Source organism: Micropterus salmoides, unplaced genomic scaffold, assembly GCF_014851395.1.
Source record: "Micropterus salmoides isolate LMB-PRFRI ecotype aquatic unplaced genomic scaffold, ASM1485139v1 Ms_hic_scaffold_16, whole genome shotgun sequence".
In the NCBI taxonomy this organism is placed as follows: domain Eukaryota; kingdom Metazoa; phylum Chordata; class Actinopteri; order Centrarchiformes; family Centrarchidae; genus Micropterus; species Micropterus salmoides.
Window position 1 is genome coordinate 8,692,144 of NW_024040707.1, and position 14,432 is coordinate 8,706,575.

The 14,432-nt window shown below is 38.9% G+C and overlaps 1 protein-coding gene and 1 long non-coding RNA gene across 2 annotated transcripts; both read left to right on the forward strand.

Moving 5' to 3' along the window:
• The first annotated feature begins 4,462 nt into the window (after window positions 1-4,462).
• On the forward strand, window positions 4,463-5,810 carry LOC119906106. The gene is made up of 2 exons (XR_005444929.1): window positions 4,463-4,591; window positions 4,942-5,810. It is a non-coding gene; the product is annotated as an uncharacterized LOC119906106 (long non-coding RNA).
• Window positions 5,811-7,332: 1,522 nt separating this feature from the next.
• LOC119906074 (transmembrane and death domain protein 1-like) lies at window positions 7,333-10,546 on the forward strand. The gene is made up of 5 exons (XM_038723587.1): window positions 7,333-7,431; window positions 7,829-8,020; window positions 8,608-8,727; window positions 9,536-9,688; window positions 10,144-10,546. The coding sequence occupies exons 1-5, from the start codon at window positions 7,362-7,364 to the stop codon at window positions 10,440-10,442; spliced, it is 834 nt and encodes a 277-aa protein (XP_038579515.1). The 5' UTR covers window positions 7,333-7,361; the 3' UTR covers window positions 10,443-10,546.
• The last annotated feature ends 3,886 nt before the right edge of the window (window positions 10,547-14,432 follow it).

Genomic DNA, 14,432 nt, shown 5'->3' on the forward strand with positions numbered 1-14,432 from the left:
GATATATATGTTGCATTCTATTTATTCAAAAGCAGCGGACATTGACAAATTTTACTTAAAGTGGCCATACTTAATATTTTAAAATAACAACAGATCAAATGATGTTGTAAAGGTGTTCACTTGTGGTGGTAAATCCACACCATATTCAGCAGTTTCTGTCAGCTCTACAGAGTTTTGTAGCTTCTTTATTTTAAGCAGCAGTTTCTGTAAAAAAAAGCTCTTAAAACCTGCGGTATTCTAGCAGTCTGGCACCAAAAAGCAGACAGACATAGTTAGTGTTAACTGTTAACAGAGCGGGCCATTTAGCAGCTAAAGAACAAAATAATTTCTTTAGGATGCGGTGGAGACCAATACAAAGCAAGCAAAGTAACACACAACATAACTCCAAATGAATGCTAATGTTGCTCTGTATCTGCCGGATGTGTAAATAAGTAACTGTTTGCAAACAAGTTCATCATATCAACTTAAAAAGGGATGTATTGTGTTTACACAGCTTGTTTCAACTGCCCCCAGGTGGCCAAAATATCTGTACTATAAAGTACTCCATTACAATTAAAAAGACATTATTCTACATAAGTACAAATTTACCCTATCAGCAGTCTTATATTATTAAGTGTTATTACTGATACATCAGTGTATAAACAGCATTTTAATGTTTTATCTGGTTGGGGTGAAGCTGATCATGTATGTTTTGTGTACAAAATCTTGATCTTTAAAGTAACTTGTAATCATATAGGTCAAATGGAGTAAAAACTACAAAAACTCTGAAATGTAGTAAGGTAGAAGTATAAAGTAGCATAAAACGAAAGTACTCCAGTAAAGTACAAGTCCTTCAAAATCTGCAGGACTTGTTTTTCCACCTCCGTTCAATAGCATGGATCTAGTTCTAGATGGAACACAAAATGTAATCAACTACAGTTAAAGAGTTGATCAGTGATAGAAATTACCAAACACCATGACCCAGGATCACAGGTGTATGCATAACAAAAGACTTCTTAGGAATTTCTGAGGTCATCCCTTAAAGACAGAAAAAGTTCACTAAAACTGCCTAAATCAGTTAACTTTCAAGCTGACTTCGTTCAGTGTTGTTTGATCAATTTATGTAAATACTGAAGTAAAAAAAGAATAAAATTTAAAAAGTGATTGTAAGAAATTGCAGAAATGCTGGACTTTCGGGTAATTGCATCTCCATGTTGTTGCCAGCAGTTGAAAATGTGGAATTTGTTTATGATCCAGATTTTATTATTTTTGATTTTTTTTACAGTGCCAGTGATTGAGTAAAACCTAATCACATTGCACCATATTTGTCTAGTGCTCACACAAATCATATTCACACAGGGCCACTGTTTTATTCCATGGGAGAGACAGCCCATTTGTATTCTGGGTGTGACATCTCGAATCTGCATCCAAATGGGGAATGAAATATTTATGCTGCAAAATGATGGCGCTCTTCATTGTCAAATTGCTTGAACATAGAAGTGCATTAAAAGGTAGGTGCATTCCTGCCCATGCAAGTCAGAACAGAATCAGCCAATGAGGCATCAGAGAGAGAGAGAAAGAGATGAGGGGAGTATCAAGGTAGAGACACAACCTCTGGGCGGCCTTGGGCTATAGAGCCTGCAGACAAGGCCGACACCCAGGAATTTCACACTTTTAAATTGCAATAAATGTCAAAAGCCTCCAGAGCAAATAACATACTTAAGCATTAAAAAGCACTTCTGTTCCATTATTCAAAAATAGGATTACCATACACATTTATTTTGAGGTACGTCTTGTATTGAAGAAAAGAAAGTGCAGAACATAAATATGAAGCAACAATAGCACACACTATAAAATATGCTCATAATGTAACATGTTTCATTCTGTACATGTGAATAAACAATAAGCATCTGTAATGGCTGTCATATGTTTATTTAACATTTACGTGTGTCATTGGTTGACACATTAATTAGTGTTATAGCCCAGCATACTGTAATTTTAATGGTACATTGCTTCATCATACAGAGGTTTGGCATTTTATTTTAGATTTTGTTTTGGTTAAAATGATCTGTGTGGTTTTTAAATGTTACTTTTATATTAATTTGACTGAATGGCACAAATGCAAAATACAGTAGTAGAAACTACCATTGTTAGAACCTAACACTGAAATTCTAACCCACTGGGATTTTAAAGCTCTATTATTTTGAAATTAAATTTGGGACCTTGTTAACCACAAAGCTGTTTTCATTGATTGTTGTGCGGGCATTAATTTAATAGAACTGTTGTGCATCATGTCAAATACAGTACTGTTTTTCCCACATGTTGGTTCTGTTTATGTAATCTACTGATCACACAGGAAATTAGGTTTAACTAGAATTATATAATAATAATATAACATATTACAGTGTTTCAGCCATCTGTGGAAGATCACAGTAATGACACTTTTTCACTCAAACATATGTGCAATCATAGAGGCTTTCTACATATGTGAGTTCTGTGTTGAAGCTCACATTCCTCACAGGGACATGTTTTAACGGAGCCTCCACTCTATGTGTTGCCTTCAGGGAGTGTAGTGCTGAAATACAGCACCTCTTCATTCCACAAATCTCTGTCTAAGGGTCAGCGCTCATTCTGAATGACTGTGTTTCTCAACCAGTAATATTGCTGGTTCATTCCACCAAAAGATGGAGTTTGCTGTTTTTTAGAAACCTAGGAATGAATTCATTGTTGACCAGCCTGTCAAGTTTGAGGTATGCCCACTGGGTCAAAAGTAAGTTTAAACTCAAAAGGACCGCAGTTTTAAGTTAACTCTCTGGGCTAACCTGGATTTGAGACATTTAGCAAACAGAGACACTGAAGAGATTATTTTCCAGAAACCGTGATGCATATTAAGTGAATAAAACACATAAAACTGAAATTATGTAAGACCAGATCTGATCTGAAGGGTAGTCATAAACCAGCAGCCCATCAAATCTAATCCACAGAGCTTGTTAAACAGGCAAACACACTTGTGGACGGGTTGTTGTCACTCAGTGCTTGATGTTTTCATTTTTGCAATATTGTTGTAGTAATATCAATTAAAATAATTTGTAAACACAATGCCTTTTGTGGATAGTAGCTCCTGTTTAACACTGGGGCTTTTGATTTCATTTGAGGCAGCTTCCCAAAAACAACACACACTTTTGTCAGAGACTTCAAGGAGACATCAGCTGATGTATCTGATGCACGCTGATACATGCTGCAAGTATGGTAAAGTCTAGCTGTGAAAAGAATATCAACACTATTGGTTCAGTGAGAGGCAACATGGCAAGTGGAGCTAAAAACTTCTCCTGCAAAGTCTCTGTCAGAGTGGTTAGTAAGCCAGACGCAGGGCTACCTTCAAGCCGAGTGTTTTTAGAGGCTCGTTTTTCAGCTGTCACCTTCCAGAGGTCCAAAAGATTGCCTCAAACAAGTCACACGGTCCAGAGCTATCTGGCCCACACAGAGCACAGAGGTAAAGCACTGTCTGTCTCTGGAGAACAACAGCTCATAACTCAAAGATATTGGTGTCCTTGTCAATAAAATCACATATAAAGAAGATTGGGCTCAAATAAATGTGCTCTCTGGAGAAATATCTTGTCAGGTGAGGCTTGGTGCAGCTCTCTACCTCAGGAATGTGTCAGCTGCTGTTCCTCCTTACCCATCCCCCACCCCCAACCCTGCTATTGTGAGGGGAAGGAATGCTTTTTAAAAAGTCGGTCCTTTCACAGTGAGGGATGTCGGGTGTCGCCCCATTTTTCATTTAAGGGTGAAAGGATACTTGCAGCTAGAGAACAGAGCTATAGTTTTTGTTAATAAAATGTATTTATGTATGTGCCTGGGTTTTATCTCTAGCTACTACCTGTTGTACAGATGGCCATTCAGTTAACTGCATTGTAATAATGTATTACAATCTCCATTATAGTGATTTTTAGTGCTGCACAATACTCAGGAGGTAGACTACTCAGCTATTTAACTACTGTAACTGCAAAGGCGAAGTTTTTTTCTGGTCACAGTTGCAAATAATCATTCAAATATTTTTATGAAAATGAGTTTGAAGAGCTTCTGATTTGCTACAGAGATGCTCTGACCTAATAAAGAATGTGGTTTTCCCCCAGAAAGTGAGACAAAAATTACAGTGGGGAATTTTAGATGAAGCAGCTTTATTTAATTTGTAAGTTTATACCTACATTGAAATCTTCTTTCAAAGCCTTTGAATTGGATAAGATGTTGTGTCTGTAATGTTAATTTATAAAAATGATAAAAATTATTTTAGTAAAACTTTTTTTAAATCTTTGATTCCAGGTTCTGTATTTATTATCACTTTTCCTTAATTCTTGACAATAAACCCAAGCCACATGGCAGGGTGTGGCAGCTTCTTATGGCTGAATAAATGGGTGGTCCTACTCAGGTGCTTGTGTCTTATAGGTCGGCACAGTCCTCTAAAACACCAATACCTGCATCAGGTAGAGAAAAAAGTCAGAGAGAAGACCAGTTGTGCCTTCAGTTCCTTGTGAAGACTGCTTTGAGCATTTTTGTAGTTTGATTTGCATTGAATTCACAGAGTCACTGGGGAACTAAAAGGGCAAATAAGGTGAGTAATGCATTTTAAGCAAGGTAAGCCATTCATCTATGCACAGAGAAAGCTAAAAGTCTAGACAGTAGATTTGTCTTGAGCTACAACTATAACCAATATTCTGTTACAAAAATACTTGTGGCGAATTTATTAAGATGATAAAATCACCTGGATAAATCAGATACTTGCAAGCAGCATTTGTATCAAGATTAAGCAGGACCCACAGAAGTTTTTGGGGGTAGGAGGGTAGCAGTTGTGTGAAAAAGTGTGCAAGTCTTGAGTGCATGAAAGAGGGGACAGTATGACTATCAGAAAGCTTCAGGTGTGGGGAGTGAGCGATATGTTCACTTGGTGGTGTGTTTCCCTAGGAGCGTGACTCTGAGGCAGACAGATAGCGAGGCTGGCCGTGGTGTCTGGTGGCAGTGGTGGACTCGAGGAGGGCTGTGGTGGGGTTGCATCATTGATGACTAAACAGCCATTCAGCTCAGGCCTGTGATAACGTGCCAGTGCCCAGGATTTCAACAGCAGTCTGAAACCCTGGAGCCACAGAGTAGGGCAGGCCTGGTCTCGCTCGGGCTCAGGCTCAAACTTAAACTGAAGAAAAGGGAGAGGCCAACATCCAGTTCCTTCTGCACTCATTGCCAGCCCCCCAACCTTATAGGCTTTCTCATGAATCATAGAGTTCCAATTGCCTCCTCTGCACCAGGTAGGGTCAGCCTCCATCCTGAAGCTTCACAGGGAAAATAAAGCACTCAGTGTTCCTGCAATAAACACACTTTGCATTACTTTGGGAAAACTGTGATGAATCATAACCTCAGACTGTAAGTTAACACGGCCATGTAATGTATATTTGTCTTATAATCAAGACACTTTCTGCAAGAATATTCCATGTGTTCTATCCTTCATTCCACCGGAGTCTGTATCTGTATTTAACCAGATTTCAGTGGTGTGAAGTATAAGAGACATGGGGATGCGGCTTCACAAGCTAACAGTTACTATACCAGAAAAAAGTCAAAGAAGTAACTAATTTTGTTGAATTTTGACTGCATTATGAATGTTGGAAACTATATGATCTTTGTTGTCTATGTTCTTTTCATGCTTTATGTGGTATATGGAATGTAGTATATTGTATGTATTGTCCTTGTGACATAATAGAACAAAATATATTATGCATGTATTTTCAATAAGATACTGTACTGAGCAACTCACTAATATGAATAAATTGCCTGACCTTGTGCCCAGTGTTTCTGTTTTTTTCTACAAGTGCAACATCTCAAATCATTACAGAGCCATTATACCACCCACACCCAACTTTCTGTGTTTCTCAGCCCCAGAGCATGATTTTTTTTCATTAGGCAACATGGAGAATTTGAGACTCAGCCCACACAAACAACCTTTACTGTTTGGCAAATGAAGCTTATTAACAATTTAAAACATGCCTTCACTGTAGCACACACAATAATGTCATTAAACATGTTTCTCCCTACTTGAGAGATGCATCTCAACTACATTCAGCAAACATCTCTCCAGTGGTGCACATCAAAAGCCAAGACAAACATAATAGTTTTACTTTTGCATAACTCAATATTACAATTTCATTTTCTACTCCACAATACATGCATGACCCTCTTTGTAATGCCAGTGATACAGATTCCATATGTAGGCTAGACTTTGTAGTTTTTGTAAAGCTAACTGCAGGGGTTTTCAACCAGACCTGGTCTGGAAAAAGCTTTTAAGTTCAATAGAATTTTAAATAAAACAGATCATTGTGAGCTTGCCCCTTCACTGCTGGGGTCTGTTTTGTTTTTGGTTCCTGACAATCAAACTCTCTCTGGAGACGTTTTAAAATGTGAAATAATAACAATACCACAGAGCAAAACAACATATTTTTGGCCCATGGTTATGCATGTGGGTACATTCATATGAATATAAATGCACCCTCCAAGTCTCAGTGGCATGGAATGGATTTTCCCCGAAAGGCCTCTAAATGTGTTTTAGTTACTTAACAATGTCAGGGTTTTAAGTGCATAGCTGCAAGTAATGCAAGTCTCTCAGACAACATAACACAACAGTTAAGGAGTAGAGACACTGTGCAAGCTAAGAAGATGCCTCATATATCTTGTATGGTGTGGTTAACCTGCAACCGATGTGTATGTCACACCATGAGCTCTGTTATCTGTATTACCTAAAACAACTGTCACACATATTGTTATAGTAATTCTTTGAAATACATATCACCTGATATTTACATACTATTTCATAAATATCTCAGAATATTCACATCATTACATCATTAAAACTTTGTAATGTGATGTCAGCTGTCCGAAGATTAATCATGGCAATTTCTGTAATCGATGTATTGTTTAATTAATTTATCAAGTATAAATTCCAAACATTAGCCTGCTCTAGTTCTGCAGTGTGAGGATGTGTTGATGTCTCATACAATTGTGTATTGAATATATAGACTAAATAAACATTTTGAAACTTGTAATAGAATTTTGTTTTAGTTTTTAGACATTTTATAGACTAAACCATTGCTTTACTAATCCAAAAAATGGTTGATTAATCAGTGAGAAAATAACTGTTACAGGCCTACAGTAAATCTTCCAGCATTTTCTGCTGCTCAGTGACATGAATATCTTTTGCATGGTGATTGGCTCTTTCATAAAAGACAAAGAATGCTACTCATACAGTTGCACTTTTTAACAATTTAAATAAATTCTAGATCATTTGAAAATAAACATATATTGTTAGTCGCTTGTATCCAGTCTGTACTACTTTAGCTGACATGAAAGTCTGGAAATTCTGTCCCTTCTTCATCTTTATACTTTTGAGTTCAACACTCGGAGAGGACACAGGTGAGAGCAAATATTCCTACTGCAGGTGCAGTTAGCAACCTGCATGTTAAAATAATTCAACTGAAAAAACTCACAGCGAGACTGAATTTGCTGATTGCTATTCTCTGTTGTGAAATGTTGATTATTCAGTTTCTATTTTCTGCAGCTGAGGAGGGTAATATGACAGTTTCACACCCCACAAGCAGCACTTGCTAACTGATTGCGCAAGCATGCTGCAGAAATGTTTGGTGTCAGCATTAAGCTTCATTAACTGGAATTTACACAGCACTGCATGGTCATGCCTTCATGTGATTGTTGAGTACAAGCGATGGTCCTTTTGCCTACTGGCTAAATTGGTGTTCTTCCTGGAGTTTGTACATCACTTCTTGTGATTAAAGTGTGTGTTATGGCTGTTTAGTGGCAGAAGACATCAGTGTCAATCAGCTGGAGCGTTTAGTGGAGATGCTGACGCCTAAAGAGTGCGAGGACCTTCTGTTCGCCCTCTCTAACCCAGAGGAGAACATATTCCATCACCTTGAGCGCCTCTCACCAGAAAAAAATCAACTAGACCTCAAGCCAAGAGCCAAGAGAGACACCTCTTCTGCTACAGGTTAGCACCCATCATCACCTATAATACATCTCACCTGAGATCTTTGGCACTTTAGACCAAAGAGATCAAGTCTATATTAAAAAAATTCTTACAGTATATGTCCATATATACATTGAAAGAGTTACTGGTCACTATTATAATTCCTCCTGTTGATACTGGCCCTGAATAGATGGAAAGTAAGTTGTTGTACGTGATGGGGGTGACAAAATCCACAGTCCTCCTTCTGTACCTAAATGCATACTACTGTTCAGCTAAAGCTATTATTTGTCTATACTAGACAAATGAAGTGGCAAATTTTCAAAGTTACAGTTTTTTAGTTCAAAATGTCATCTTTGTTCTACTGTCTCTTCATATGCACATGCCAAAGGTACATACAGACATGTGAATAATGTTATTACGATAGACTTGGGACAATGTGGACCTATCCTTTAATAGTCACAAGCTATAAGCTGTAATAGAAATTAAGTTAAGTCCACCCTGAGACCTGTCTGTTTCTCACTTGTCCAGCTTAGCTTGGGGAGTTTCTGGCAGCAAGCCGACTGTCAGAGACCTGTCTGTGTGAGGGCCATATGTTTTGTGTTTACTAGATAGTGAGGCTCAGTGCCGGACGGCCCTGACAGAGTGGCTGCTGAAGTACGGTGTGCAGACCTACTACGACAGGCTTTCTCGTGCCTTGCAGCACATCGGCAGAACAGATATCGCCATTGGTGAGAAACAAATTGAGACACACACACCTGTAGCCTTGAATAATCTTCTTAAATAGAATAATTCTATGTGATGCTACTAATAATGGGTTTCAAATTAAAATAGCTCACTTTTTATGTACAGTACAGTGTTGTTGATAGAGGCAAATCTCATGGCCAGACATCTCAGCATGTCCCTTGACAAAAGAAAATTGGAACAAAGCCTCATTTGGGCGCATGCTGATGTATTTTCAAAAATTGGTTTATTTCGGTCAAGAAGGCCTCCATAAGACTTTAACAACAATGTGTAATTGCTTCATTACTTTGAGATGCATTTTAATTGGAACTTCAAAAGTGGCATATTTTGCACACTGCCAGTCTTTGGCATGTGTTGCAGTCCAGTGTACACACAACTCCACAGCCGTGTGGCGTTGGATAGAAGGAGGTGTAAATGATCTGACAGAGGACTCAGTGGAGCTGACACAAGCCACAGAACAAACCATCTGCTCCTTTCATCAGCAGCTTTGGAGTAAAAAAAAAGACAAGGAGAGGATGGGAAGAGATGAGTTATAAGACATGGGAGGGTGGGGGGTGGATGCAGAATGCAGCAATTATTGTACACTTGATTGCAGTTCTGTACTTGTAGAAACTTGAGTGGTTTGTTTTGTTTATTTCTGAACCGAAGGACAACAGTTGCTCTCCTGCCAGAGCTAATTATGTTCAGGGTAAGAAAACAACAATTAAATTCAAATGTACACTGTTTTATAGGAGGAAATACATACACTTTTAGCACAAATACTTTTAGAGTGGTCCTGTGCTTGTGTGTTTACAGAGGCGGGGAAGAACATAAACCAGGACAAAGTCTTGAGTCTGAAACACAATGTTGAAGACTATCACCAATATGTCGCCTCTCGAAACTTCCCACATATACAATCAGATACAAAGGACCACCAGCATGCAGCCCAGAGGGTCAGAAAAAGAAAAGGTAAAGTAATTTATCCTGAAGCTTGAAAGAGTCACATTAGTTTGGTATAGAACCGTGTCTTAACATGTGTGGCCACGTCTAAGCTCCAAAAATCTTAGGCTATTGATGTCAAAAGGGGGTTTTTGGGTTATCCCTCTGAAGACTATCTGAATGACAAATGATATAATGTTTCACTGAACCCTGAATCTATTAAGTGTTTAGATGAGATGCCAGATTAGATTTGGTGGCCGTGGGCATGGGCATGCTTCCAACTCATTACTTCTCAACATCAACACTCACTGTATGAGGAGTATTTCCCAGGATACCTAGAAATTCAAAAATATAATTATCACCTGTCCATTTTTTTTCAATTCCCCACTGTGCTTCATTCAAGTTAAAACTTGACAAAAATGCTCCCACAGTCCATTGAGATGGTAAGTGTGTCTGTCATGTTTGTGTCTGTGTGTGTGTGTTAGTAAGGGATCTGACATGGCGTGACCTGGATCTGATTGTGGAGCGGGGTCCTGTCCCTCTGTACCAGAAGGGGCCTTTGGATGTGGCTCTGCCAATCTTGTATGGCATCCTGCTGGGCTTCGGGGGAACCTTGTTCGCTGGCATCTCTATACTTCTTTTCATCATCCGCATTTCCCTTCAAAACCAGCAGAACTGTCACCCGAGGGTCACCAGCAGCCCAAGCAGTAAGCTCATGATTGGAGATGTAATGCTGGAAGATGCAGCTTCAGGGGCTACAGAGTCTGCAAAATCTGTATTTTAGGGGTTTAAATGGTCTAGGAAGCCATAAAAGGAAAATTGGCATCAAATTATGGCCAACATTTAATACATGTACAACTGGAATATATATTAATAAAGGCAAAACAGTCCTTTTGCTATTTGTTTTTCTCTTTTATGGAAGATTTAAAATGCCAACATTTTTCAATCTTCTTGTCCACAATGATCAGCAGAACCAATACAGAAACTATATCGATTCCACCACACCACAACTAATGATGACAAATATGACAAGAATAATTCTGTTTCAGATAAAGTAATTATCCATACTTTGTATTGCTAGACTGGTAAGCATTATTGTCATGCCAGTGGGTAGATGACTTGTGGTGTGACAGATGCGCTGGAACCCAGCCCTCACACCAAAGGTTGTTCCGGTGTTACTGTGATAGTGATGCCACTTTCCATTTCCCCTCCAAGTGACGGCAATGTGCCCGTCTGGCATCGAAGAACAACTAATTATCCAGCCTGGCGCCTGCTTCCCCCGGAGCCTGCCGATACCTCCACAGGCAATCCAAAAGACTAATAACAATGACAATTCTAGCAGACAATGGAGCACTTTTGGTTGTAATGGCAGCTTCTGGCGGGTGACAGAAGCCAAATAGAAAAACACAGAGCTATATTTTTTGAACGTGTGAAGTAGCGAGGATTGTTAGCAAGCTGAAATAACTTGAAATATGAGATGCTGCAGCAAAGTTGTTCCAGAAACTGGCATTGCAAACCAAACAGAAAAAAATGTCCATATTAGAATATTCAAATTAACTTTGTTGACATGTGCAGGCTTTAATTAAAAAAAACATTTGCTCCCAACAAGGCTATTTTTCATATACTCTGCTTAGTACATTTCATGATAGCAAGACTGAAAACACGCTTATGGCGCGGGAGTACTTTCGAGCTTCTTGTTCCCAGTTTCTTATTCTATCCCTACTTTCTTCTTTGTAATTGAACTAATTACTTCATTATACAAATCTGGCCTAATGTGCTTCAGGAGGCAGACAGCTTGGATTAACAGGGGCACTAAGCAGCAATTACAGACAATTAGTTCATAAATCAACATTTAAACAAATTATAGTGCCAAGCAGAACTGTATGAGCAACGCTCTAAAAGGCCAAAAGGGCAGTTTTGACTTATTACGTAAATAATGACCTAAATAATCTGACACATACGGATTGTTCTTCTTCTACATCATTATTATACTAAATGCTCTTTTTTATTTAGAACTGACTTAATAATCAAATGCATAAACCAATGCATGGAATTCAGAAGAACATCTTTTTTACATATTTTCCACATAAAGCAAAACCAATAATATTATAGTAAGGATATTTTGTGACCGTTTGTCTTCCTCACCATGTGTCTTTAGGACAATATTGTGTTTCACCTTCATCACAAAACTTCCCAGGTGGCACAGCAGAGCTCTTCACAACAAAACTTCCTCTGTCCTTCAGTTTTCCCCTGCTGGCTGTTAGGATCTTGCAGGTGCTGACTATGACAGGTTCACCTGCTGTGGGCTCACCTGTATTTCTGTAAGCAGTGGAGAGGAAAGTACCGTATGCCTGAATGACTCACAGAAACAGCATGCCACATGGGGCCTGCATCATGGTTGTGACACTCCATAGCGCAGCCAAGGTCCCACTAGGAAGCTGCTCTTAGCGAATAAAGAAAACTATAAACACCTCGAGCCTGTTGAGGCACACTGCATAACTTAAGAAATATACAGTACAGTGCACAATTTCATATTTTATAAAGCAGAGCCTGATCGTGTGATTGTCTGCCAGTACTTTAAGATGCATTTCATTTACAGGGCACTGTACCACCAGAATGGTCCAACGATCATTTCAAGCCATTCTCTTGCAAAAGGATGAAGCAATCACAGACGTCATGGATGAATAGACGAAGAATCTGACATGAAATTGACATTTACAGCCAAGGCGAAGCCAAAGCGTGAGGTTACGGTTTCCAGGCATGTCCATTCTCATGTAAAATAGGGCTTTTTTTATTCCTGTGGGGGGGTGGGTTATTTAATAGTTTGTGGAGCAGCAGCTTATCAAACTGGATTCTCTGAGGAGGGCACATCTGTCTCTTGTCATTGGCTCAGCACAGCATAAGGAGTCAAGTGTTTGTTTGGATGGAAATGTAGATGGACGGGATACGATGCGTGCCAAGAGGACGCTCAGACAGAGGGGCTGTGTCCTTGATGTGCTGAGGCTGAGCGTTCTGCACTAGAGCCTCTGGGGTGTGCTTAGTGTCACTAAAGGCTTTAACTTCCCCCTCCCTCCATTTGCATCTTCATTCATCTGCAGGGCCACTGAGGTGCTGCAGTCCCCACTCAACCATCACTCTCCCTTTGCTCAATATATATGGATCACAGGAAACAAGATCACAACACCAGCTCTTTTACAGTAATACTTTTTTTAATCGCTTCGGCTCCAGCTTTCACAACTTTGTCTTTCATGGTTTCCTTGGGGGAATCTGAGACTTCTTCAAAGTTTTTACTGCTGATCAGACAAGAGCCGCTCGGTGAGTTCACAGATAAAGCCACAGTGCCATCCTGTGGTCGTGACCTGTCATTGCAGCACACTAACGACGTAATTGTTAACATTACAGTTGAGCATTGTTGTTTTAAGAACTCTTCTTATGAGCGGTTTCAATGACTGATAAATCTGATGTAATAGTAGAAATTAATGGGAATAGTTACATATTGTTTTATACACACAGTGATATAGAGTGAACAGTAAAATACATTCTGCATTGAGATTCCCAGGTAGATGATTTCTGATGTAATTACCCATATACTGATATACATTCAGTGAGTAACATTTTTACTTTTACATAAATAACTACAAATATCTTCCAAACTGACACTTTTTAATGCTTTACCTCTAAGAGCAGCTGTGGAGAAGCAGTTACTCCATGAAGATATGCAATTGTTAAATGCAAGAGAGAGGTGAGGAGCTGATCATAATGTGGTGCAGTTAGACAGCTGTTTTTTAGAGAGTAAGGCACAATGAATCACAAAGCAGTACTGTTGTCACAATAAGGGGGTAATGCTTCATCAGCCTACACATGTTAAACGGCCAAAGCTGTGAGTGTAATTTCTCGGGTACCTGCATGCATTTAGATGTGCAACAAGAATATACTTTTATTGCAAACCTTCCTCTTATCTTTTATGATGTTGTTCACTTGTAAAAATTTTAAAAAATAAAAGCACATCTGGATATTTATACTGCATGCATGGCACAAAGCACATTATGTTGAAGGCATTGAATTACTGCAATGTATGTTTAAATAACTAAAAGTAATTAAAAATAGAAACAGGTAATTAAAGACAATATCATGTTTTATAATATCTGCTGTGCCTAACTTTAATATCACAATACGCTGTTCAAAGTCCAGGCAATAGACTTGCTGTCAATCTTCATGCTTCCAATGGATGAATTTAATTTAGCTTAATTTAAAAGAGATAATAAATCACCACCACTGTTAAATTCCCCTGGTGACAGGTGAGTCATGATAGAGAGGTAAACAAAAGCAGTAAAGGGCTTTTGATAATGGCTGCCTGGCTTGTCTGTTTATTGAGATAAAAGCAGGAGATTTCTCCTCTGAGCTTCAGACAGGTGTGTTTCCTCTGCACAAGAGACAGAGGTACCCATGGGACACTATAAAATAAGAGAGCAAACCACCGATCTTTTCTTCTCCATTTTCCCCTTGTTTTCAGTTTGTAAGCTTTGTGTTTGGAGGTTAATGAGTATTATATGAAGAACAGTTTGGGGCGCTTTCATGTACAGCTCACTGCAAAGCTAATTTACAAATATTTGTGTTAATGATGCTGGTATAATGTGCAGCCGAAGCAGTGGGCAATTTCATTAATGCTTGTGTGGTTGATGGTCTCAGCCTGCTCTGTCTGACATTTGTAGACACTGAGACATGGCTGCTCTTTGTCTCTAAAGTCTGATTCAAGTGTCAGCTGAGTCACACT